General features: G+C 41.3%; 1 protein-coding gene across 3 annotated transcripts in view; it reads left to right on the plus strand.

Annotated features, from left to right (window-relative positions):
* The first annotated feature begins 1706 nt into the window (after positions 1-1706).
* Positions 1707-27155, plus strand: part of mkln1 (muskelin 1, intracellular mediator containing kelch motifs) — a 100373-nt gene continuing 74924 nt past the window's right edge. For 2 of the 3 annotated variants that reach the window (XM_033651842.2, XM_033651843.2), the window contains exons 1-6: positions 1707-1864; positions 3008-3077; positions 8372-8514; positions 20267-20355; positions 20491-20600; positions 26464-26656. In XM_033651842.2, coding sequence (XP_033507733.2) covers positions 1785-1864; positions 3008-3077; positions 8372-8514; positions 20267-20355; positions 20491-20600; positions 26464-26656 — 685 coding nt within the window. In that variant the 5' untranslated portion in view covers positions 1707-1784. The remainder of the gene's footprint in view (positions 1865-3007; positions 3078-8371; positions 8515-20266; positions 20356-20490; positions 20601-26463; positions 26657-27155) is intronic. The other variant, XM_078165292.1, reaches the window with a different exon arrangement.

A 27155-nucleotide genomic window follows, 5' to 3' on the forward strand; every position in this document is an offset into this window, starting at 1 on the left:
AACACTAAATATTTTGTCCCTTTTTGAGGTAACTATCACTAATAATAACTGCTATGGACATTCTTCAATATTTTCTCCCCTTAGTGAAAAATAGTTCTCAATAACTGTCCACAAGGCTGGATTACCTTCCAGGCCAGGTATACAACTACTGCGGGGCCCTCAAAAAGCCCAGGGCCACTGGCAATTTGTGCACCACTAAAGCTAATATCAACTGACATGATAAGGGCCTTGAAGTGACACTGCTCCATTACGATGTCATCTTGAGACCCTGTCTTAAAAAGTGGTACTGTGTCAAAATCACATCTAAAGACCTTTATTCTTTCAATGTATTTTATGCTCTTAAGAGGCCCAGCAGCTCATTCTTACCCAGGGACCTCCAACAGGTTTATCTGGTCATGTCATAGGGAGGCCTGTGGATGTCTTAAATATCTGGATACTGTTTCTGGAAAGAAACAATACTGTTTAGTTTTTCATACGTAATTCCAATGTAAATTTATGAATGTTATATCGTTGGTGAGATAGCGGAAGTAGCAGTAAGCTAGGTAGTCCGATAGACTATCTGTGGTTAGTCCCAGTGGCTACTCTTGGTGGATAACTGCCAACACTGGTTCTTTTCAAAAATAATTTGCCTTCAGTTTAGCAAATATTGATTTATTTTTTTAACAAATATTCAACTAATGTTAACTTGGCATATTCTAAAATGTCTTTGCAAAGCTGTGGTACCTGTTGCACTGTCCGTGTCTGTAATGACTAACAACCAGTCTATTTTTGTCTTCAGAAACTGTGTGTTGAACATGTAACCAGAACAAAAAGGGATTGTTGCCAATGGTACCATTAATATGAGAAATAAAACCAGGAGAGTTTCACGAGACATAGCGTAAAAGTATTCAAATCAAATTCAATCAGAATTTGCAGAAGAGAATAACACATAGACTGACGGGTCCGTCACTCAATGTCAGTACATGATATCCTTGTCTTTCCCCATCTGACTTCATTCTCTACATACATTAGAAAATTGTTCCACACCATACCCTGAAATATGTATTTAGTCATTAGGGCTGAGAATGTGTTACTGATTTACCATACTTCCTTTATATCATATAATAAATGAATGCCAAAAGTTATTTCTTTTACTACTACTTTGTATTACTATTACTGAAGTCTGTTGCTAAATTCAGCATCATGTTTTGCTCAGAACAGTTATCAGAAGTTAAAAAAATGTGTAAACTGCGTCACTAACGCAGACGAGCAAGGATTAGTTGGGAAACATCACATTTATTCACTTTACATGGAGCTACAGTTAATAGTGAATTATGTTAAATGTTTGTCAAATGTATTTGTATCAGAAATCATCTTTAGAGGGAGCCTTAAGCTAGCTCTGGCCATGTTAAAATTAACAATTTTTTATCGGAGCAAGGCAAGCTAATTGCTAGTGTGCTTGATTGAAAAGGGAAAAAAGAACAATGCTTTGAGATGGCTGTCAGAAATGGCAGAGGTAAGATCACATAATCCCATTTGAGCTATAACAGGTGGTCTGTTCCACGTTTTATTTCCCAATTGCTTTTGGAAAAAAGAAGAGAGTACTGTAAACAAAAAGTTGCCATTGGAAATATCCAGTATCGGTTCAACGCCGGAAGTTGCACCCAGAATTCACGCAAGGTATCATGGGGGCTAGGAATAAGGTCGATATAAACAAACAAAAGGGTGTACTGTCTCCTTAAGGGCTGTTACTTCTCGCTTCTTGCTAGCCTAACCCACCGCTGCTTGTTATTTTCTTCAACAAGATGGCTGTCGTTCCTGAGAGCAGAGTCCTCACTTTCAGCGTTTTTAAATGGAGCTCTTACTCCTCTACATATTTACCAGAGTGAGTAATGCAGACGTTTGTTTGCCCGGCGTATGCATTAGGTTTTGTGGTCTCAAGTGGTCTTTCATCACCTCAATGCACCAATGTTTGTTCTTGCCGGCCCGATTGGCCTAGCTAGCCTGCGATCCAAGCCAACAAGCGATAGCATTGTTAGCAACAGTAGGTGCGTTTGGTTTTGATACGTTGTCGCCCGATCGTGATGCTATTGACGATCCATTGAAGCGGTTATGGCAAACAGTAGCGTGTAAAGGAGTGTATAATCGAGGAGATGACCTTTAAATAATTTCGTGGATTATGTACTTGTGTCATTGAGGTATTTCAACAGATAGGAGTTTGACTCTTAGACACTGCTCCTCCGTTTGAGATGCTCTGTTTACGTCAATATTCGTTTCTGTTCATGAGAAGGGCTTTTTTGTAGCAATACTTCGTATTGTCACTGCTTAAGCAAACTCTACTAAGCGGGTCGCAAGACTACTGAGTTGTCAAGGCAAAAATAGTACTGCATTTTAGAATTTGATTCAGAAATATGCAGTCCGGCACCCCGGTACGTCAGAAACAAACGTCCACGTTAGCTAACTGGACTCCGAAGCTAAAGTGGATAACTAGCTGCTGTTATTTAATAAACGAGCTCTGCTTCAGCAACAGTACCTTCTCAGCTTGCTTACTGGCTACTTGGAACCACAGTTATGACTCGAGCGGTCGTGCTTCATGGATGACATATAAAAATAAATAGTCTAAATGTTACAGTTAATGAGTGAAGTCACGCGTAGTTAGAGAGCATTTGCCTGTTGCTGGTACAGCACTCGTATAGATACTGGTTAGCTGCTAGCTGATGTTAATGCCAGCCAGCTAATAACAACGTCTGCTAGCTTATACTAACGTTACTGTAATCATTAAATGGACTCATTGCATCTGCTAGCACAATCTAGCTGGCCTACATACGTAGTACTGATATATGATTCCTTTCACGTTACACCTGGTTTATACACACAAGTACCCATAGCTATTCTACCCTAAAGTGAGTTTTGATTCCTGCATGCTAACGTTTGATGAGATGTTGTCTGCTGTGTGTCCAGTATTTAGCTGCTGTGATGTCCCACAGAGATAAATAAACCCATGTCTTTCTGTGTGGGTGTTTCTTAGGAATATCTTAGTGGACAAACCTAATGATCAGTCTTCAAGATGGTCTTCTGAGAGCAACTACCCTCCACAGGTAGGTCTGCTGGTGTCACACAAACTGTCTCTGTACCTGACTTCACTGTTCCACATGGAGCTTGACATGAATATTGACAGTGTGTGATAAGAACAAATTGTGATTTTAAGGCTCCGATCACGCAGACAACGTTGTGCAGGTTGCAAAGCACAAGGTGCACCACACTGCCGTTTTAGTTTAAATTGAATGCCACTAGTAAAAAAAACTCTTGATGCCTCGTTTTATTGTTGCCAGGCAACCACTTTATTACTTCCTTACCCTAACCTTCCAGTGTTATCAAATTACCTTTTTATTTATTTTACTTTATTTTATTTTATTTCATTTTATTTCACAGTAATTCATATCTAATTCCTAAAATAGACAGGCAGATGATACTTGCTGTAGCTCTAGTTAAGGGTGAGAGGCTGTCAGCAAATAGTTTGTTGGGCACAGGGAAACAGATCTGTGTGGGTACACGAGAGCCTAAAGAAGAGGGTGGATCATGGGGAGAACCACCAGTTGGTCCAGGAGCTTAGCCTCCATGATGACTGTTTCAAGTACTGCACTTATGCTTCCATGCCTGCTGTTTTCTATTGAAATGGTGGTAACTGTGGTTTGTAAAGTCTTATAGCTCTGCGTATCCAGCAACTGCTGCCACCAGTTTCTCCTCCATTGTTTACCAGCTGTAAACTTGTTGTCATGACCACCACAGAAGGCCCGCCTCTCAAATCATCTGATTTGACAATGGGGGAAAAAGCCAAGATGATGTGGGGCAATTTTCTGCTCTGAGTAGAATTTTTTCAAGTCGAGGAGTTCTGACCACTCCAGCAAAAAGACAAGGTGCCGATAGCACAGAAACGCGAGGCGTGTAGCAACGCAAAAGCAGTGAGCAAAAGCCTTCATTCTTAATAAAAACTATTACAAAAAGCTGTCTCCAGCTGCTAAAACATTTTCTGTGTGATGGGGTCTAAAGGGAGACTTGTGGTTTGTTTTTTTGTTTGCTTATATTGTAGGTGTATGATATAGTACCACCTTTCATTCAGTCACTCAGTCAGGCCAGTTGACTTCAGACATTTGAGGAATTGTGTCCGATTTTACTGAGTAGTTGTCTTGGGCTCCTACCATGACTAGAGCTCATACTGCAGACATGGTGAAAGTTATTTTAAGTGAGATTAGATAAGAGCAACAGTTTTGAATGAAGCATTTATTTTGGGGCACAAAACATTTTGTATTCTTGTTTAAAAATATTAATCACTTAATTGGTCATTAACATGGCTAAGAGTCAATTATGTCATTGTCTAACTGCTGGTGAGGCTTTGTGTGTGTGTTTGTGTTTGTGTTTGTGTGTGTGTGTGTGTGTGTGTGTGTGTGTGTGTGTCAGCAGGACGAAGGTCTGGAGCTTTGTTATTCTTTGCACAGTGAAAAAGTTGGTGATTTTGTCTGTTAAAGTCTTAAAGAGGCGGAAATGAAGCATTTCAAAACAATGGTTAACTGCTTACTAACTCTGTATTTATGGCAGGTAGAGTATCATTGTATAGGAAGCATTTTTAGTATAATATATTGTAATTCATACTCAAAACTCAAATTCAGTTGATCACTAAGTCCCTAAGTCATATTAATATATATGTCATATAAGTTAATGAACAGTGCCTACTCTTCTGTTCCTGCAGATAACAAGATATGAATCTCATGTATAGTCTTTTTTATGACTGAACAAAAATGTATTAATACATCTACAACAGGCTACATGTGTTCAAAAACAGAAATGTTTGTAAATAAGGACAGGACTATAACTCTATGAAGTCTACACTTATATGTATTTCTGTATCATGATCTGGTTGAATATTGTTTCTGGCCCACACAATTCAAGCAACATTTTAATAGACCTGACGATCAATAGCTTTTTTGACTAGGGCTGTAGTCAACCAAAGAAAATCTTGGTCAACTAAAGTTGCACATAATCTTCAACTAATCGATTAGTCGTGGGGGAAAAAAAATCTGCACGTTATTTTACTTCTGCGGTGGTGTGTCTGTGTCATTCTGCAGTTACACCTCCAAAACGCTACTCGGTAGTGGAGGACTGTGTTAAGTGCTGTAAAGTTTAGTTCAAATCAAACTTCATTTACATAGTTGATTCAAAACACACATTAAATATAGCTTTATAGAGCTCGTAAGTTGCGTGTTTCTGTTTCTGGTACATGGGACCTTAAAAATCGATTTCTCATAATGTATTTCAATGGCTAGATGAAAATTATTTTCTGGTCCCGTTGAATGAATTTCTCATATGCTGTTTGTGAATTTTTAATATATTTTTTCGTGCAAAGAAGGCTACAATTTAGCGGGAAGAAGTTTAATACTGTTAGGTTTTGTGTGAGAGCTTCACTTCATCGCCTTCTTCCAAGGAGAGGACAAAAGCCTTAAGCGTGGCAAAAACCACTACAAGTCTGGACATGTGGAGAGTTTCAGCTACGAAACACACCGGCATCTTGATCTGATGGCTCCGTAGATCGTGGCAGAAGACGCAGCAGCAGCAGCAGCAGCACTGTGAGTTGAGAAGTGGAGGGAAAGTGTGATGACGTGATGTCACATAGGCGACATGTAGTCTTTCTCATTACGTTGTTTCCACAGCCTTTAACTGAAGAATCATACAATAAACTGTCAAACTCTTAACATGAAAAAATATTATTTAGACCCACACGAAACATTTGTGTAATCCTAGGCATTTAATGACTGGGACCAGAAAATAATAATTTTCTCTTCATTGACTCCCATTCATATTTTCCGAGCCTAGAGGTCCGATAGGGGTCTACCGGAAGGGGCGGCACGTACGAGCTCTATAGAGACAATTTCAAACACAAGTACGCAAATTGGCTTCACTATAAATCGCAGAACCGACAGACAAACACTTGTCTTTATCTGGACACATTTCCCCCACCAACGTTATTAGCACAAGTCTCTGGCATTTTACATTGTATAAATTAGCCTAGCGTCTAGCGATCTTTTCCTCTTCTCATATAAAGCCAGAGACAACAGCAACATTTAACAAAGGTAACGGTACATAATTTGGCTCCATTACAACTTTCAACATTCACCGACAAAACAACTGTCTTATACTAAACACGATTTCAAAGCAAATACAACATGCTAACGTTATTAGCGCCAGCCTATGGCATTTTACATGGTATACATTAGCCTAGCGACGAGCGGAGATTTCCTCTGCTCCTATGAAGCCAGGATAAATCCCAAAGTAAAAATCCCTGAAGGATGAATCACACACAATTTAAAATGCTATTTTAGTGGAGGCTTTACTGTCTTCACAATTTATTGTTTCTCATCTGTGAAATACAAGTAAATACAAGCTTCGTTCCCACTGAGGGAAATGGTTTCAGCTTAGTCACTGCAACGCTGAGCGTCAGGATGGGCGAGTTCAACTTTCTGTCAACAACGGGGGTGTTTTGAAAACACCCCCATTTTCACAGGTAACTTAGCCTGTCCTCCCGCCGCAGGAAATAATGGATTAATCCCGGAAAGCTGTTGATGTAGCACTTTTCTCCTTATGAAAGTAACACAGCGATTATTCGACCAATGACAATTTGGTCAGACAAGAGCATAGCGACCAAATAATCGATTAGTCGACCAGGAGACTACTGCCCTATTTTTTATACACATTCATAAGTTTTTTGGGGTTTGTTTTGGCAGTAAAAACCCACAACGTCATGTCCATATTGCAATGAAATATAGGTTATTAAATTAGGGATGTTTGCTGAAGTCTGCACCCCAAGCGGACTCTCTGCTTGACGCCCGTTGTGGACTGGATGAATTGTAGCTTTGGACAGCCCTAAGTACTCCCAGACTTCCCGGGAACGCGCCTGCAAAGTCTGCAAGTGAGGTGAAGTCCAGATATTTATTGAAGTGCTTTACAGGTGATCTGTAATTTCTGTTCATGGCTCAAACTCCATTTTACATGAATTCTCATGTAAATCAGCACCATATCAGTTTGCTGCTGCAGAGCAGACCTGTCCTCTTAACCACATAGGCTAAAAAAATGTGTCTGACTATATTTTCATTAGAAAAAATACAAGACAACAGCTTTCATTAAAGATCAGTCAGATGTAGGCAGGGCCTCACATCTGTACAGATGTTATCTGAAGAATCCTCATATTCCACTGACCACAAGTCTCTGTGATGCCAAATTCTTCAATAATCTAACAATAAAAGTCCAATGTTAATATACAGTAGACTACATATAGTTTTATGATACAGTTAAAATGGCCAAAAATGTGAATAATTGCGTTGCAGGACGACTTAAGGTGTTCCCCCTAAATTTTGTGTTTGTGCTCCTAAAATTTACAGTTAGGGGCTACAGTGCTTGTACTAAAAAAAGTTAGTCTGGAGCCCTGACACTATAAAGTTTACTCAGAGAGAGGACTACTACATCATTGTCCACAGTGGAAAAACGCTGAGGCGGGACATGGAGGAAGGAACTAGTTGTAATTGATCTCTACAGAAAAACATGTTTGCACAAAGTAAATACAGTCATAGCCTGTGAACACGCCTCTTAGCTCACTGTTCATAGGGAAACACCCAGTGTTGATTCATGTTTTTCAAATCAAAACAATGCAACACAAAAATCAAATGGCAAGAATAGTTTGTTCCTCATCCATCCATCCGTCAATTAATTAAACCAAAGTGTGTGCCAAATTACAGACAAGTAATCTGTAAATGATGTGTTGAACATGTGAGCCAGAACAGGAGCTTGACGGGAGGATCGGGGTGTACTGTCACATGTTGACTCATGACAAACTAGGGTGAAAGGCCCAGATCAATGTCTGACAGGAGAGCTGGAACGCAGGAGAATGGCTTTCACTTTCTATTGATTGTAAAGTTTGACAGTGAAATTCATGTGAGCAAACTCATGAGTGACATCATTATAAAGGCTCAAGGCATAGACAGATAGAATATCTGTGTCTTTAATAAGTGCATGTGAAAACATTGCCTGCTTTCCAGTGGCACATTGAGTCACTATTCCAGCCTAATGGCCACTGGTAATTTGTCATTAGATGTCGGGGCTTGTTAGAGCACCAGTGACATGTGGATGCAGCTCTTGGATTGTATGGAATGCCACTTACCTGACGCAACAGATTGACCCTGCTGCAGTCATTGCGATAATGAGCAGCTCTTTTGACAGTGGCTGGCCTGCCATAAGCGCAGACAACTTCCTGCTATCCTCCATACGTTAACAGCATCATAACTCTGCTCTTTACCTTTGCTCCATCTCATGTCTTCTCTCTCTTTGTCTGTCTCTTTTTCTACAGTTTTTAATCTTAAAATTGGAAAGGCCGGCCATTGTTCAGAGCATCACCTTTGGGAAGTATGAGAAGACTCACGTCTGCAACCTGAAGAAGTTTAAAGTGTTTGGTGGGATGAGTGAAGAAAACATGACAGAGCTTTTGTCCAGGTGAGACAGTCAGACCGGCCAAGAGTTTTTTGTTTAAAAGTGCTGGGGGGGAAAACGGACACTGACCCAAACACACACACGTGTGTGTAGGGCATCCCCCTAATATAATGGTAGGGGAAACACTGAATCCCTAAGGGCTTTTTTCTGTTAGCGTAAAGCCCAGTTTAGACCAAAGATGACGAAGAAGTGTTTTAGAATGTTCCTGAGAAAAGTCGCGTTGGTGTGAATTGGCTGGCCTGAGCTTGACTCGAGCTGACTGATGGTGTCACCTGCAACTCAGCTGATCAAATCGCCAGCGGCTGGTTTTAGAACGTAAAGCACGTCACCTGTTTTAACAGCCATTTGGCTTGTAGTGAAGTCTGCTGGTCAAGTCAAAATGACTGCAGATGGTGTTTTTGCTTGCTGTAGCAGGCGCTCTGTCCCCGCAGAGCCCTCTGTTTTCTGTCCCCACAGTGTGACATCAGATGGTGGGCTGCTGCTGCTGCTGCTCACTGTATGTCCCAAGATGATGAATACATATTCTGATATTTTCAGGCTGAATGGCGATATATGATATATATATATATCTCCCGGTATTTTCTACTAAGTGGGCTACATGTTCAGCTGTAAGCTGTTGCTTCATGTGTTTTTCCATCACACAGCAGGGCAGGTAAAACAAGTTCACCTGTTGGAGGTGAGCTGTTTGCAGAGGTGCAGTAAGGGCCTGTTGCCTGTCGCTCTTCATCAACATCTCACTGTGGCTGTTTCTGCTGTCACACTTCCTCCCTGCCTTATATTACACTTGTCTTAATTGAAGAAAAGCTACAAATAAAGTTAAGCTAATTCGGTAATAAACATATTTTAATTCCTATAGAGTATTTAAAATAAAAGTTCCCCATTATTTTGTTATGTAAAAGTTATGCTGATAGCAAACATGAAACAGTGTAATAAAGCAGATATCTACAAAAGTACTGAGAGCTGAACACACAGAGACTTTAAAAAACACCGTTCTCTCTGGTCTCCTGCAGACAGAGGGGAGCAGAGTCTCACAATACACGGTGGTCGGGTGTTGGCTGCAATCAGTGAGACGCCACCGCTACCCGCTTGAGTGTGGGTGGTCTGGTTTTTGACCTACTCTGGAGAAGTAGGTGCGCAGCTCGGCGTGGCACCGCGTGTCTAAACTGATAACAGAGAGATAAATCTGTGCAGCATGGCTTGAATGGACACGGCTAAAAGTTACAGAGGAAAAGGCCTACAGTGTTGTGTGTGTGCTACTGCTGTAACGTCATTCATCTCACAGACTGATTTAGCGTAGCTTGTGCAACATACAGACCAATGTCGCACTGTAGACAAATCAACAGACAGATTAAACAGAGGAGCAGCTCTGTGTCTCTCTGACTGTTGATGGAGAAACTGTAAATGCTTTAGTGGGGCAGAGCCGTGCGGAGAGTGTCAGAGAGGAGAGATTCACACTGGTATGCGCTATATGGCGCAACTTGACCCTATACCAATAAAAACAGTATGTTTGAAAACATTTCGATATATTGTAAAAAATCGATATACTGCTGGCGTAATTGCTTTACAGCAACTCCCAAGCAGTTTTCCACTGACTTGACCACATCATACTTTTGTGTTAAGCTGAAAACACACTGGCATGTGGCGCCGTGCTTCATGTGACCCACGTCAAGTGCGGTGCAAAGTTATTACTACTTCTACTGAAAGATCTGTACTTCCTCTACCTCTGCATTAGCTTAAAATTATGTGTGGAGAGCCCTTTATTTAAACTTTATTTCTCACCTGAAGAGCCGATTTCCAGAGGTATGACTTGCCAGGAAAAATCTTTTTGGCCAGATCTTTTTGGAGATATTTCTCGATCTTAACAATGAGTCTCTCCTCATCCATTCTTGGTCTCACTTGAGGCAGCAACAGATACAGAGTTCTCTTTATACATCAGTGGTAAGGACAGGAGTTGAGCTGCCATATGTGCAGAGAAAAAGAGCTGCTACAAGAGCTGGTATGTACAAGCAGAGAAGGGGTGGCAAGGCTGGGAATAGGATAGTGTTGTGAAGTGCCACATCACTAGGGCTGCAGCTATCGATTATTTTAGTAATCGAGTATTCTGTCGATTATTCCATCGAGTAATCGGATAAGAAATACTTTTTGTTTATTAAAGTACAATACCATTCACGAAAGAGAAAATAACACGGGTCTCTTAAAATGAACAAGTAACTGGTTTCCTTTTTTAAAAAACATTTTTAATGGGATTGCACATTCTGGGCTTTAAAGAAAACATTTTGGCAATGCAAAATAAAATAAAATATAAATTAATTTTAAATAAAATTTTAAACACTGACTAAAGCAGGTAATAAGACATAACCTATTAATAATAAATAATACATAAACATTGCCTTTAGGTTGTGCAACTTAACTTTTAGAACTACTCCGGCATAACATAAGCCTGTCCTCTTGAAAGGCTTTGTGGCATCTGAAGATGCAAAACAAGTGGACAATAAGGTTTGAACTTGGAACAAGAGTTCACACTTTTACAAAGCTAACATGCTATGAAAGTTAGTATTCATGAATACGCCTCCTTAATTGTCTTGCTCTACATATTTTAACATACTACAGTTTTCAACAAATAGAACTTCAGTTGTGCACTGTAATACACTTAACACACACAAAAATAAATCTCACAGTTCAGCAGCTCTGGTACTGGTACTCAGGAGAGTGTGTGTGTGTGTGTGTGTGTGTGTGTGTGTGTGTGTGTGTGTGTGTGAGAGAGAGAGAGAGAGAGAGAGAGAGAGAGAGAGAGAGAGAGAGAGAGAGAGAGAGAGAGAGAGAGAGAGAGAGAGAGAGAGAGAGAGAGAGAGAGAGAGAGAGAGAGAGAGAGAGAGAGAGAGAGAGAGAGAGAGAGAGAGAGAGAGAGAGAGAGAGAGAGAGAGAGAGAGTATTTAAATGAGTATGTGGTTGCAATGAAGAAAAGTAAGCATATCAACATGCTCAGAACTGAGGCTTGCCCTGCACTTCGAAGCAATGTTTCCTGCTGCAGAAAACAGCCGCTCTGATGGTGTGGAGGTTGCCAGAATACACAGCAAAGACTTTGCCAGCTTTGCTAGAGTTGGATAGTGCGCTGCATTTGTTTTCCACCATGAGAGTGGATTCTCCTTCTTGGACAGAGGATGTTCTCCAAAATACATCAAGACCTCCTTCTGCACAGTTTGGTTTAACTGCTGCTCCTTGTCCTCTTCATCACTGGTGCTGGAGTCTGATGATCCCAGTATGTTGCTGAGGAACGATGTAGCACCACTGGAATGTGTTACTGGGCTTTCTTGGGCTGTGTTAGAGGCTCCAATTTCACTTGCCTTGGACTGCCTCTCTTTCTTTTTGACAGCAAGTGCCATGGTTTGTACTGTGCTTTGGACCTTGAATACTTCATCAGCAGGCAGGAACTTGAGTTTTCGAAACCTGGGATCCAGAGCAGCAGCAAGTAGGACTACACTTGGACATTCAGGTTGAAATACAGATATTCCCTGCCATCTTGCTGTGATCTGTTCTGTCACATTAGCCTGGAGTGACTTGACTGGTGCAGTCTCAAAAGAAAAACTGTATGGACTTCTTGAGGCTTTGCACAAGTTGTGGAAGTGCAGAGAGTAGGGCTGGATGATTATGGCAAAAATAATAATCACGATTATTTTGATTGATACTGAAATCACGATTAATAAACACGATTATAAGTTGGTAGTGTTGCCTTGGGGGGCAGACACGACAGCATGACAAACTTTGCAAACAATTTCCTTTTGCTCGACGTCTGTCAACTTGAATCCAAAAGGTTTCAAGATGACTGAAGTTGTTCTACCTTTCTTCTCAACCAAAGGCTGCCTTTCTGCCATGTTCTCAATCGCTCGCTCCACATATTATTGATCCACACACGTCACATGCTTGCTGCTGCTGCATGTAACACAGGTGCATTCACAGTGCTTTTTCAGCACAGGAACTTACATACACGCCACGCCGTGCGGCGCATTAATAATTTTTCTTCGATTTATAATGTTTTTATGATAGTGAGAAGCCAAAATCGGAATTATGATAAAAACTCGATTAATCGTCCAGCCCTAGCAGAGAGGGTAGCATACTGTTGCCCACTCAGAAACAAAGTAGCTCCTTCAAATGGCTCAAGGGCCTGGCTCAGTTCCTCAATCAAGTTCCACTGTTCAGGCTTGAGATCAAGGTGGTGTTTTCCTCTCTGAGTCACTAATGGAGCAGCAGTCACCGGCCATCTTTGTTCCAGCAGCCTGGACAACATGTGATAAGTAATGTTCCAGTGTGTACTTACATCTTGCACCAGCATGTGCTGTGGTGTGCCCATTTGCTGCTGTTTATCTTTTAACTTGGTGCATGCCAGTTCATTCTTTTTAAAATGTTCGACAAGGCATCTTGCAGCAGCCACACACCTGGAGATAGCTTGCTGGTTCTTCAGGGCACTTTGCACAACCAAGTTCAGAGTGTGACCTGCACATCGCACTGATGCTCATCCATGCTTGTCTGTCAAGATCTTCACTGCTGCAACAACATTAGCACCATTGTTGTGGACAACATCTTTGACTTTCTCTTGTGGGATGTTGAAATTGACAGTAAAATTCTGAAGCCACTCTGCAATATTTGGAGCTGTGTGTCTCTCTTCTAGGGCCATCATTGTCAGGCTGTAGGACTTCATTTCCCAATCCTCCCCAAGAAAGTGACAAGTCACCCCCAGATATGCCTCTGTAGCTACGCTGGTCCAAATGTCTGTTGTGAGTGCAATAGAGTCAGTTTCCTTAAGCGCGTTCTTCAACTTGCCTTTGGTTTCTTCATATTTCTTTTCCATCATTTTTGTGAAGTAGGTTCTTGAAGGAAGCGTGTACCTGGGATTGAATGTGGAAATCATCTTCTGAAAACCTTCATCTTCCACCATGGACAGCAGGCACATATGTGTGACAGTCATGTTCAAAATGCTGTCTGTAAACTCAGCTGCTTGCTCAGTTGAACATGGTGGATCTGATCACACAAAGCTGTCCCGACGACTCTGTGATTTACTGAAAAAAATAGGTGAAATAATTTATTTATAAATGAACACATTTATGACTAGGCCTAAATATCGTAACTGTAAGTTCATAAGACTGGCTAATGTACATTTACTTATTATGCCGAAGGTTGCCCTATACCCATTGAACCTATTAACTGCAGTTAAATTTAAATGAATATACCTGCTGTATTGGATTGGTGTTTTTTAGGCTGCATTTGCTACTTACACTAGGGGTGACCCCGAATAGTCGATGATTCGGTGATTCGATTTGGAGAAGTCTGATTGGACTGCCAGTCTCGCTGTTGAATCATCGCAAAATGTGGTTATGAAACAAGACCGTACCATTCTGACTATATGGGGGTGCTCACTGCTGCTGAACATCTTGATTTGACATAGAGGGCTCTAGTTTCCCGGCGCGGCGCAGGGTGGCGAACCCCGTGCAGAGCTAGTTTTGAGCAGCGCAACCCGAGATGTGCTCAGTTTGGTAGTTTCGCAGACTGAGGTGTGCTGAGATGGGTGTGGCGGCACAGCAGGGGAAGGTGTCGACAGATCCAGCTTGGCACAGTGACAGTTTCGTGCCAAAGGGCTTCGCCGAAGGTGCGCTTAAAGCTCGCCAGCTGAAACCAGGTCTACTGTCAGCGCAGGGGGAGCGCAGCCGGTGTAAGTTTGGCTGACCGGCGGACAGTACGCACACGTCACCAAAACCTCACAGGCAGGTTTCCAGAATGTCAGGCACATTAACGACGCAATAAATACCCAAAAAACACTATTCAATGCAACTATCTGCAATCAGCACATAAATGTATCTCTATATCAACTGTCCCGTCACATCTGATGTCAGATCATAGGGGATTGGCACCGTTTGGCACGTTTGGCACGCGTAATGGAAACCCAACCTGATTTGATTAACACAGATGCAAACTAATGATTTCACATCCCTCTCAGCCAACCACAAACAGCCACAGCATCAGGAGATGCAGGAGAGGGCTCATTTGATTGGTGTGATGTGTGTAAAACCCACTCCATGCCTTCTCTCCTCCCTCTTTCCGACTTGCACAGGTAGGAGAGACGGAGGTGGGAAAGAGGAGTAGCTGCGGCAGGCGCACGGTGTGCCAAACTTGCAAAATCCGCCTGGCCACACACAGTTGGCGAAGCGCAGGTGCGCTGCGCCCCCGCCTCACCTGGTCTGCGAAACTAGAGCCTAGAATGTATTTGTTTTCTAGTAATTCATGATATATAGCCTATTTTGATACAAACATCAGCCTAATTTCTGTTAATAAAAAACTGAAAATGACGCATGCGTTTAATCAGTAGGCATAATCATTACTACGCATGAATAAATCACCCAGTTGCTCGATCCAAATAAGCTGAGGTGAGTGAGTGCGCTGCAGGACCATCAGAGCAGCATTGAGGCCTATGGTGATTTAAAGTTAAAGTCCCACTGATTTTGACACACCTGAGTGTGTGAAATTTGTTCAGTGAGCAGCAGCGGTGCCGCGCTCAGGAATCATGTGGTGATGATTTATGGTGGCGGAGCGCATAAACAAACACTTTGGAGGAGGTATGTGCTCTCAAATCAAACTTTTTTGAAGGATTATTCGTTTACCTGAAGTGTCTTGAAACGAATTTCACCGCTGACTGTTTTTTGACAGACTCTAATTTTTTATTTGGTTATTTTTTTTTCGACGTGGCCAAACAATTGAGAGTGGTGATGCACGGTCCGTGTGGATGAACTTGTATGAACCTGAGTTGATTAATGAAGGAACTTGAAGTCAGAAAGAAGGAAAACTGTTTCTAAACCTTTTGATGATGTTTTTGGATATTTATTTGTGAATGAAATGGCAAGTTCTGACGAGTCAGAAACGACTCCTGTTAAGACATGGATGAGGCAGCAGCGCGTCTGCGCTCACCTTGATGAAGTGAAAGGAATAAAGATAAAAGATAAAATGATAACCCTTTTACTTTTATTATTATTATCTTATTATGCCAACTGAAGAATTAAATTTGTTTATTTGGGTGTTTTAGCTGTTTTGTCTGGAGTGGAAACTGACGCAAATGAGCTCATTAATCAATGAGGGGGAAAACAACATGATTTGACGATTAGTCGGCTAAAGGAAAAATCTGTCAAATCAGATTTGACCATGAACATTCTTAGTCAGGGACACCCCTAGTCATATGAGTAGGTACATTACCTTTAATTGTCAGTGCCTGCTGTTCTGAGATCGGTGGGGCAGAGCTGCCCGCTGCTCACCATCAAATGACTCCAAAACGCTCTAGTGGACAACACATGGCTTGCGCATTCCCCACGCTATGAAATAATAATGTATAATTAAGTAACATTACAACACATGAAGCAAATACTCTGAACTACTTTCTTGAGTAAACCACTGGGCGGGGTGACACATTGCGCACCTGAGACAGTGCTGTAGTTATTGCTTGCAGCCTTGTATTTGCAGTATCGTCAGCTGGACCCACCAGAAAGTTTGAGAAAAGTTTGTTGAGTGTTGTTGTAAATCATGGTTTACACATGTATTGTAAAAGGTTGCGGTAACAAGCCGAAGACATGGAGGAGAGTGAAGTTTCATGTAGTACCAACCAAAAATATGGACAGGATGAAACAATGGCTATTTGTGCTGGCTATTTGTGCTGGACATCGACCCCAACACGCCTGTGGAAATGGTCTGGAAAATGTTTGTTTGCTCCAACCATTTTTTACCAGAGGACTACAGTGAAAGGATTGAGCGCTGAAGCTCAGGAATGGTTCAGACGCTTTTCTTGAAAGATACTGCCATACCATCTGTCGGCATCACAAAACGAGCAGACGTGGTAAGTGATCATTGTGTATTTTGCTCAGCAATCTCACTGCTGTAACGTTACCTCCATGTTGAGTAACATTAGCCTACAACCCATGCATGGTAAATAAGGCTAAAATGCAAATGTTGTTGTGGTTATGTTATGGATAAGTGCTTGCCCAGAGCATATAGTGAAGTGACTGGCATTACTTCTCATTGTTGGGAATAAACAGACTGCTAGGGAACATTTTATGTTGTTGTTCCCTCAGGAGTTGTGATGATTTATGAGAGTTAGCATGTTCTCCCCGTGATCCGTTGATTATTTTGAGGTGTACTCTCGTCCCATCCCACCATCAACATATGTAACATACAGTCACTGGCCACTTTGTTAGGTACACCTGTGTAATCAGTGCAATCCAGTAGAATGGCTATACCATGATTTTCTCCCCGAAGCTGATAAATTTTCGGTTATTGTTGACATTTTCTAGAAAGTGATGATTCTACTTTGTTTATTATTGAGGTCATAGTGAACTGCACTAAACATGCTGTTTGAAATCACTCCGCCCAGCAAGTACTGTATGTCTGGAATGTAGTTCCGGCTGTGCATTTGGCTTCAAAACAACTCTGTCTCGTAATATTACATTATTATTTCATAGCGTGGTGAATGTGTAAGATACAAGTTGTCCACAAGAGCATTTTGGAGTCATTTGATGGTGTATTTGATTAGTTTTGAGGGAGAGAGGGGGCCGTACCGTTCACCTCCATTTTGTGCGCTGAGCAGCAGGCAGCTCTGCCCCACCGATCTCAGAACAACAGGCACTGATAATTATAGGTAATGTACCTACCCATATGACTATAGGGATTACGGCAATTGGCGAATTTGCCAAAATGTTGAACTATCCCTTTAATCCTCAGACAAGCATTTAGGCGTGAAAGAGTTCCGAGACAGGTCAGACCCATTGGCCTTTGGAGATGACTATCTCATTGAGAGGTATAGTTTTTCTGGTGATAGACTGAAATACTTATGTAGGCTGCTGGGTCCAAAAATACAGCACCAGACAGCATGAAGCCACGCTCTCACTGTACCACAGATGGTCTGTGTTACACTAACGCCGGAATTCCACTGAATGCTGCAGGGAGACAAAGGGTATGCCTGTGAGTCATTCCTCTTGACTCCCCTTGCGGACCCCCAAACCCCACCAGCAGGCCTACAGCCATGCATATGGCAAAACAAGGGCTCGAATCAAGTTGACCTTTGGCCTTCTGAAATCTCGGTTTCTGTGCCTGCACCACCTGAGGGTTTCCCAGGACATGGCATGTGATATCACTGCTGCATGCACAGCGCTGCATAACATTGCAGGCCTAAGAAGGGAGAGGACTCCCTGAATGGCTGTCGATGTTGACTGGGAAAATGCTCCTATCTTCCCAGACAACATTAATGGCAGACTGGTCAGGGAGCAATATATTGCACATTTTTCCACTTAGGTTAAATTCACAAATTTAGTCTCTCTTTAATAAAGGATCTTGTATGTTACTTTTTGCTGTATATGTGCATTTTATCTGGCATTGGTAGCACACAGTCTGTGGTTATCTTTTAAATTTCACTTTGCCAAATCAATGGTATACCGCACATTCATGAAAAAGGGAGGACACCACAATGTTTTCTAGTTCAATTGTTTTATTTCCCAGTCCTCTTTTGTCTGCTTGGAACCTGAAATAGAAAGCAAAAGTAACAAAGATTAATACACTGTATTACAGATATGGTTACAGTGTGCACTGAAATACTCAGTTAACTTTCTAATTTCTGGATTTCTAGGTCCAGTTTCACAACGGTTCTTCTTTTAATTTCCAGATCAAGCTCCATTTCTTGCAGCTTTCTGTTCTCCGCTTGAATTTTTATTTCTGCCAGCTCTATCTGTCTCTCAAGATGTTTTCCATATAGAGCTCTGGTAGTTTGTGAATTCTGTAAAAGAAATGTCAATTAGCACAGCAGGATCTATGCATAATGTATTGATTTACTTTAATGATTTACTTTAGCCAATACTTATAATGTTACCAGGCTGCTTCTGAGGCTGTGCAGTGCCTGGGTCCTGTTACACACATAACATTTTCTTTTAGCACCACATCACTCTCTTCATATCCATTATGGACTAAATAAGCAGGGTATTTCCACAAAATTGACATGATAGCTCAAGCCTTCTGGAGTCCAGTGACACCATCTCCTCATCTGCAGATGTGCATTCTACAGCTGCAGATATGCCTTCCCCTTGCCATACATGTACCAAGAGAACTTGTATTAAGATTTTTTAACAGGACATGCCAAGCCTGTGATTTCAATAAAATGTACAGTACTAGCTGGATCATCTTCTGGTGGCTCCAAAAGTAGAAGTGGGTCCCCAGACACTGCAAGGAAATCCAGAGTCAGACAGTATAATATTTTTTATTGTGTTCCATGTGCAGTAGTACTGAGTCTGTCACAGTCCCTCCCTGGATCCTCTCCATCGCTGGTCTCTCTTTATTCAAATCAAGCGCCAGCGTGGTGTGTGTTTGGATTCCTTGTATTCAGGCACTCTGACGGGTGGCGGCTGCTAATGGCTCAATGAAAATGGTGAATAGGGAGGGAGAGAGTGGGCATCCCTGCCTAGTCCCCCTGTGCAGTGTGAAGTATTGTGATGTTAGTCCATTGGTGACGACAGTGGCTGAAGGCGAGGTGAAGAGAATCTTGATCCAATTAATGAATGATTCCCTAAAGCCAAATCTCCTCAACGTGGCAAACAGAAATTTCCAGTTTACTCTATCAAAAGCTTTTTCTCCGTCAAGGGTGGCTATGATGGTTCCTGGATGTTGTAGTAATGAGTACTGTGTTAGGTTAAATAATCTGCTGGTGTTGCTGGATGCATGTTTGCCTTAATAAAACCGGTTTGATCTGGATGGATTAAGGATGCAGTGACTTTTTCTATTCCTTGGGCTAGTGCCTTGCAGATGATTTTTTGTCTGCGTTGATAAGGGAGATGGGACGGTAACTTGATGGAAGTGTTGGATCTTTGTTGTGTTTTAGGAAGAGTGAGACTGTGGCTGTGTACATATTTTCAGGAAGTCTTGAATTTCTTTTGTCATTTATCATTTCATTAAAGAGTGATGCTATAATGGCCCAGAAGTGCTTATTGAACTCAGCAGGGAAGCCATCATAACGTCATGTTTGATGCATTTAACCTTAATCGGTCATTGCTAGCTGAGCAACGTATTATGGCTTTATAATGGCTGATCAATAATAATAATCAGAGAAATCAATGCGGTGGCTAATGTTACCTGGCGATGTATTGTGTATTACCCAAGTTTTGCTAGGGAATATAGCAACAACACATGGAAAATAAAATGCTGTAGAGTAGAAAATGGAGCCTAAACGCACAGATCGAGTGCAGCAGGTACATTAATTTGGCGTGCAGTAAGTAGGGTCAGCAGGTGTAGGACACCCCTTGACCACAGTGAATGAATCTGAACTAGCGGTCAAACTTAGGGAACTTAAAGTATGATATTTATGAAGGCCAAGTAATAAATATCAATTTAAAAAAAAAATTATACTCTTAAGTCGCAGAGTCATACTTTGGACAGCTTTTTGCAGAGGGTTCCACCATGTTCAACTGAGCAATAATAAATTTGTTGCTAATTTATCTCATTTCAGACACTTTTATTATTTTCTCTTTTTTATATATATATATATATATATGTTACTATTGCCCTTAAATAAATCTAAAGTAATTTAATAAAAATACGCAGTATGTCTTATTTGATTACTCGATTATTCACCAGAATAATCAATAGAATACTAGATTACTAAAAGAATTGATAGCTGCAGCCATAATCTCAGCCTAGTAATGTAATTTCTCATCATCCTATTCTTGTTTTCTGTCTGTTCCAGTGGCCTTAAGAATGACTACAACAAGGAAACTTTCACCTTAAAGCACAAGATCGACGAGCAGATGTTTCCCTGCAGATTTGTTAAAATAGGTGAGAAGTGATATGTCTGTGATAATTTCAGGTGTCTGTGGTTTCTGTTAGTCCTAGAAAAAGATGCATTGTGAACATGTCTGTCTTTTCACACTGTTTTCCTCTTTCTCCATCTTTTCTTGCTCTTCGTCTCAGTGCCTCTGATGTCTTGGGGTCCTAGTTTTAATTTCAGCATCTGGTACATTGAGCTACATGGTATAGAAGATCCTGATGTGGTGCAGCCCTGCCTAAACTGGTACAGCAAGGTAAGTTTCTGATGGCTGCCCTGGGGGTTGGAGATGTAAACTGGGACAGGATTTCAGATTCAGCAGGCCTCAATCTGTAACTGAATGGATTCATCAGCTGGCAGGAGAAGTAAACTAACGCAACATGTAGCTCTGAGGTGTCTCTTAACAACACAAAAGTGCCCAAGCAGGAAAACTACGGCTACGATCTAACCCACGGTTTTCTTTCATCAAACCAGTGTGAAAATGTTGAATTGACCGGCTTGTAAGTTGGTATCTTAGCTTGATTACAACCAAACTAGAGACTGTAAATGAAAGCTACGTAGGACACTACAGAAACACATAAATAGAAAAGAGTTTATTAACTTGTCGTCCCATGTTTCTACTGGCAGTGCCTTTAAATTCAGCCAATCCAGATGAACTTCATCTGACCTCCTTCATGTCATTTATTGAGTCTGCATCAATACAGATTGCAGTTTGACCCCAGTTCATGTTGTACTATACTTTCCAAGCATCAGGTGACTGAAGGCAAGATAAATGCAAACATACATCCTCTTATTGCCATAAAACTTTGTTTTGGGTCAGTCCCACAAGAAACGGCTACATGGCTCTAATTGCAGAGGTTTTAAATAGGCTGAGTTTTTTTTGTGGTTAATGTTTATACCAATGCAAGTAGGCCTTTCACGATAACAAATTTTGCGGTAAGTGATAATATTGCGTAATATTGTGCTTTTAAGACCGTTTTTATTATTGTTGTAATGTTGCTTGGTCATATTCGCTCTTTTTGTTAAGATGGTTTTAGAACAAACCCGGCATACTGGCTCGTCCAAATTACTGGACTCCCCTCTGTCATTGGGTTTAAATCCAAAATACTCCACACAGGGGCCACGGCATTTGGTTTAGGAACAAGTTCCATGTCTTTCTCTTATGCTCAACTCTCTCTTTTTTTTTTTGTCCGCCTCATCTCCCCCTCACGAAGATCGCATTGTGTCTGTGTGTGTAGCCCATAGCCCTGCCTCCCCCACAGAGACAAAGACACTCAATGACAAGAGCTTTACCTCCTTTCATTACTCTAATGAACCAACTCACCTGGCTGCCAGATGATGCACGGCAGTGAACGCTCTTGTCGTCCAGTCTCTTTGGTGGAGAGAGTCAAGGAAAACAAACATGCATGAATATGGCAATTAATCGCGGCCGGAAAAGTTACCGTCTCCCTTTAATTTACCGTGCAATTAACCGACTTATCGCATATTGCGACAGGCCTAAATGCAAGTGCAATAGCTTCTCATTTATCAATACCAAAAAGACATTTGTTTTGAAAAGATTTTCGTTTAGCAAGATAACCCAAACTTCTCAAATTCACGAGGGCTGTCCATTGAAAAAAATGAGTAGAAGAAGAAGATATACAATATCAGTACAATACAATATCTTTTTTTTTCACTCTGTTATCATATACACACAGCCCAGAATATACACACATGCACAAATAGGACCTATACTTGCATTAAATGGAGAGATGACAGAGTGAGGGGGCTGCCTTGGATAGGGGGTTCAGTGGCTCACTCAAGGGCACCTCAGCAGTGCCCAGGAGGCGAACTGACACCTCTTAAGGTATCAGTCCTTGCTCCATATTTGTTCCGTACGGGGACTTGAACCGACAACTCTCTGGTTCCCAAGCCAAGTCTCTATGGACTAAGCTACTTCCACCCCTAAGGAGAAAGGGCATTGCACTGTTTGCACTGGTCATTTGACTAGTACAAAAGAAAATGGGGGTTGTTGTTAGTTGTTACGGTGACAACATACATCAGTGGGGCCATAAAGTTTGTCACACTCACTAGTTTGAGAACTCTGTTTTGGCTTATTCCTTCTTCAGTTTTCCTTATCCAACAGAAATATACGTCTGCACACCAATCCAAGTTTCTCTCTTCAGCTGGATCTACATGCTGTTAGGCTTGCAGTCTCTCTAATGTTATGCCTCCCAGCCACTGGCAGCTAAGCAGCGACTCTCACTCCATCTTTGGAGGCAGTTACAATAACGTTACATCCTGTTTCAACAAATATGGAAATAATAGCAACAAAACAAAGAGGAAATTATAGCTGCTGCGCAGCAATGGTCGGGGCCGGGCAATTTTAGGCAAAATTAGGCAATTCTGAGCAACAAGCAGAGTGTAGGAAGATGGAAAAAAAGGTGGCATTCTAAGCATAAGAGACTATGCTCTATCTCACTGAGCTAATTAGCAAGAGACAACTCTGTGGTATATATGTTTAAAACTTCTTCTAGCTCATTATACTGATAAGTCATAATCTATTTCATCATAAAACACTGAATGTGTGGTATATGTAAAAGCCCATGTGAAAAATGTAATACACACACACACTAAAACAAAGCATATCACACCATAGAAGTTACATCGTATAATTATGGCATTCCCTTCAAATTGTGGATGAGTGGCTGAAGTGATCAGACTCATAATATACAAAGGAAAGAAAAAACTCAAGAACAAGAAAGTAAGAATAACATTAACTGCTAGCAATTATGAACAAACTGGCCTGATCTAGCTTAAAGCTAAACATTATCCATAGTGACAAAGATGAAAACATTTTTTAAAATGTAAAAGTAGCTATTGGATAGACTCTGCATATTGACTGATAGCTAAGCCAAATAAACAGGGAAGAGAGACAAGAGATAACAGGGAAAAGTGTTGATAAAGAGTATTTGTCTTTCCGTGAAACTGCCTGGATCATAATTATTTTAACCTTAGTAGTCTCTAATCCACATAGCATGATGCCTGACCATAGGACTTTCACATTAGAATGTCCTTTCTGCCTTAGCTCAGGCTTGAACTCACAACTTCTGAGACTGAGGTCCGTCTTCTATCTCACTGAGCTAATTGGCAAGTGACAGTTCGTGTGTGGCTTCACAAATTGACTAATGGCCAATTTCCACCAGATGCGTGTTGGTTGCGTCTCCGCTCCGGCATGGCAGCGGAGCCAATAGGATTCAATTCTAGTCAAGCATTAGGGTGCCAGACAGTAGCCATTCATGCCATGGAAAAGCAAATTTCAAAGTGAAAGTTCCAAAGCTGTAGCACATATGGTTGATTTGTTATGAATTTTCAAAGTTTTGAAATTAAGAGGCTTGCCGTAGCACCACCATCAGGACTATTGTCTTGTGTTTCCAGTTGAGGACATCTGGCATGGGAGTGGACCTTTATGAAAAGTTTGGGTAGATTTCTCATATGAAAATGTTGCACGAGCTGAGGCTTGAACTCACAATCTTCAACACCAAGAACCATCCTCTATCTCAATGAGCTAATTGGCAAACGGAAATGTCACATGTAGCTTCACAGATTGACTAAGCCAGTCACCTGTGTGCAAGACAGCAGCTGTTAGTGTGTAAAGGCAGATTTCAAATGGCTGTCAAAAATTCAGTTATTAAGACAAAAATCTGAAAATACACAAATTGCATCTAGACAGCATGGAGATGTTGGTAATTTGTTTTTAACAAAGATTTATTGGCTCCATAAGTGAAAAACTGATGTTTAAAAATGCCATTTTTGCATTGACTCCAATTGTTCGCATGAGAGCGAAATTCAAAATGCTGTAAAAAAATTCAGTTTTTGAGATAAAATTCTGATATTTTCCAAACATCATCTACCATGACTCCAAATGAACATTGAAAATGTATTTAGCAAGAATTTGCAAGTATATGTTTACAATACCGTTTACAGTCAAACATTTTGATGCACTGCAGGCTCAATTTTCGATAAATCAAAAATCTGTGTGGATCGTTTGTGTAGGACAGTCTGAAGATGCTCTGTAGCAAGTTTGGTGTCAATTGAGCAAAAATCGTGGGAGGAGATAGGTTTAATATGTTTTACAGTTTTTGAAAAAAAAACACAGAGTGATGGACTTCATAATTTGCAATAGGTTTAAATGTACAAAAGTTTCGTCAGTACTGGGCTTACATTTTGGTGTACGTAGTACATATGGTTGATTTGTTGTGAATTTTCAAAATTTTGAACTTTAGAGGCTTGCTGTAGCACCACCATCAGGACTATTGGCCTGTTTTTGCAGCTGAGGCAATCTGGCATGGGACTGGACCTTTGTGCAAAGTTTGGTGATTTTTCGCGCATGGGAAGTAGGATTTCCTCGGAAGAAGAAGAAGAAGAAGAAGAAGAAGAAGAAGAAGAAGAAGAAGAAAATAGGGTCCTGGCAGCTTAAGGCTCATTTATGCTCCCTTTACGTATGAAAATGTATACGTCCGTTTCAAATGATGTTACCGTCACTGCCCACATACTTCCATGCTTCCTTTACGTTGGGATGGATGTTAACCAATATATCCACCAGGGGGCAGCCCAGAGTCAAGTTTATGACAACAACAAATTCAAAAACAAACATGGCGACTGTGGAGGAGATATTGATAATGTACCTCTTGCATAAAAGACAAAAACAGAGGCAGCGTTGTAGGAGGCGGTGGTCGGTGATCCCGTTAAATACATTGCGACTGGAGGACGGAGAATTCTTTTCTCTAGTACTGCCGATGAGAGAAATTGAATTGTTATTTCTTCTTCGTGTCTCACTGGAGCTACGTATCGGGTAGTGACAGCAACACTGCCCCCATGTTTTCCGGTGGTACTGCTCCGTTTGGCCCATATCCGTAAGCTTTATGGAAATGTGCAGAAATATGGACGAAATGAACGCAGAGCACGGACAGAAGGCTCCATCCGTATCCGGATCCGTATTTAACGTTGAGCATAAATGGGCCTTTAGGCTTCCCGGCCCCTAATAACAGTAACCAGAGGTGTGGACTCGTGTCACGTGACTTAAGCTTGAGTCAGGCTCGAGTGACAAATTTGATAACTTAGAGTCAACTTAAAAACAATCAAAAAAGTCTTGCAACTCAACTTGGACTTTAGTACTAATGACTCATGACTTTATTTGGACATGAGCCTTTTGACTTGAAAAGACGATACCAAGCCAAAGTTTTAAAAGTATGTTATTTAAAAAGTGTGCCATTGATCATTTTATTTTCCTTAATTTCCTGAATCAGCTAACATTACAATTTCATTTCCAGCAAGTTGACACTTAATTCCCTAGATCTGCTTCATTTGAGCTAATCTGACAAAACGGCTGCCCTGACCATCTTGCTATGTTGATTTGAATGTAAATCTATTCTATTGTAATTCTGTTTCTATGGTGCTGCCTTGAAGGATAAATCCAGATTTGTGCAACTCAGGTTCATTTTCATAGTACTGACCAACATTCCTAAAAGTAAGAATAACTTTGATGACTGCTAAAAAACTCTAATGGTGTAAGAAACTCAAGCTGAGCCAAGTTTTAGTAAACCAGAATTATCCTTAAACACAAACGGCTCCTTATCTTAAATGAAGTTGAGTAAATATTATGATCAAAATAAAGATGTACCTCAGAAAAAGTAAGTAAAGATATGTTTGTCCAAGCCTTTGGTGTTATTAAGTGTCACTCAAATTGAGATGGGATTGTTGTCCCCTTTGAGTGAACTGCCCCAAACATGTGGCTGACAGCTGGAGGTAGGGCTGCTGTGCTGCACACACTGAGGGCTCATCCCCGCAGAGACGCAGCGAGATAGCGACAATAAATGACAACAAAACCCATATTCAGACCAAATTAGGTGGTGCTGAGTACCGCCTCAGTGGGCACGACAACTTTTTATTCACTGGATTAAAATGTGCTATATCGTGATATGTATCGTTATCGGGATATGAAATGACCTATATCGTGATATGAGATTTTGGTCATATTGCCCAGCCCTAGCTGGAGGTTGTGTTTTTGGACTGATTTGAGCGTGTCACTGTTCTGTACATCTGCCTATATCTATTTCCTCTCCATTGTTCTCCTGCAGTACAGAGAACAGGAAGCCATCCGCCTTTGCCTCAAGCACTTCCGACAGCATAACTACACAGAGGCGTTTGAGTCGCTGCAGAAGAAGACTCGGATAGCACTGGAGCACCCGATGCTCACCCACCTGCATGACCGGCTGGTGCTGCAAGGAGACTTTGACGCCTGTGAGGAGCTCATTGACAAAGCTGTGAGAGGTAGCGTATTCAGCCTGATGGATCTAAAGATGATTTCAGTCTTTTTTTCGACTTTGTTAAGACTTTGTTACAGGGATGCAAGCAGCTGGGTTTTCAGTGAATGACCCGTTTTTTTACATCAGTTTGGGTGACTTGTGTGAATCATCCAGATCTAAAGAGGGTTTTTGTTTGTTTAGCGGTGGGCGATTAACGCAGTGTATTTCTGCTACACACATATGAAGAAATAGAATTTCCTACAGAGCTGGGCATAGGGCCCCGCCCTCCCTTCATCACATGGTTATATGATAATATACTGTCTATTTCTAAGCCTCCGTGCCGGCAATAGCCGTGACTGGAGGCATTATATTTTCGGGTTGTCTGTCTGTCCGTCCCATCCTTGTGAACGTGATATCTTATTTGCCGCAAATGTCCACTTGGACTCAGCGATGAACTGATTCATTTTTGGTGTTCATAGGTCAATGGTCAGAGGTCATTGTGACCTTGTTTCTCATTCTCTTAA

Source organism: Epinephelus lanceolatus, chromosome 23 (genome assembly GCF_041903045.1).
Source record: "Epinephelus lanceolatus isolate andai-2023 chromosome 23, ASM4190304v1, whole genome shotgun sequence".
Classification (NCBI taxonomy): domain Eukaryota; kingdom Metazoa; phylum Chordata; class Actinopteri; order Perciformes; family Serranidae; genus Epinephelus; species Epinephelus lanceolatus.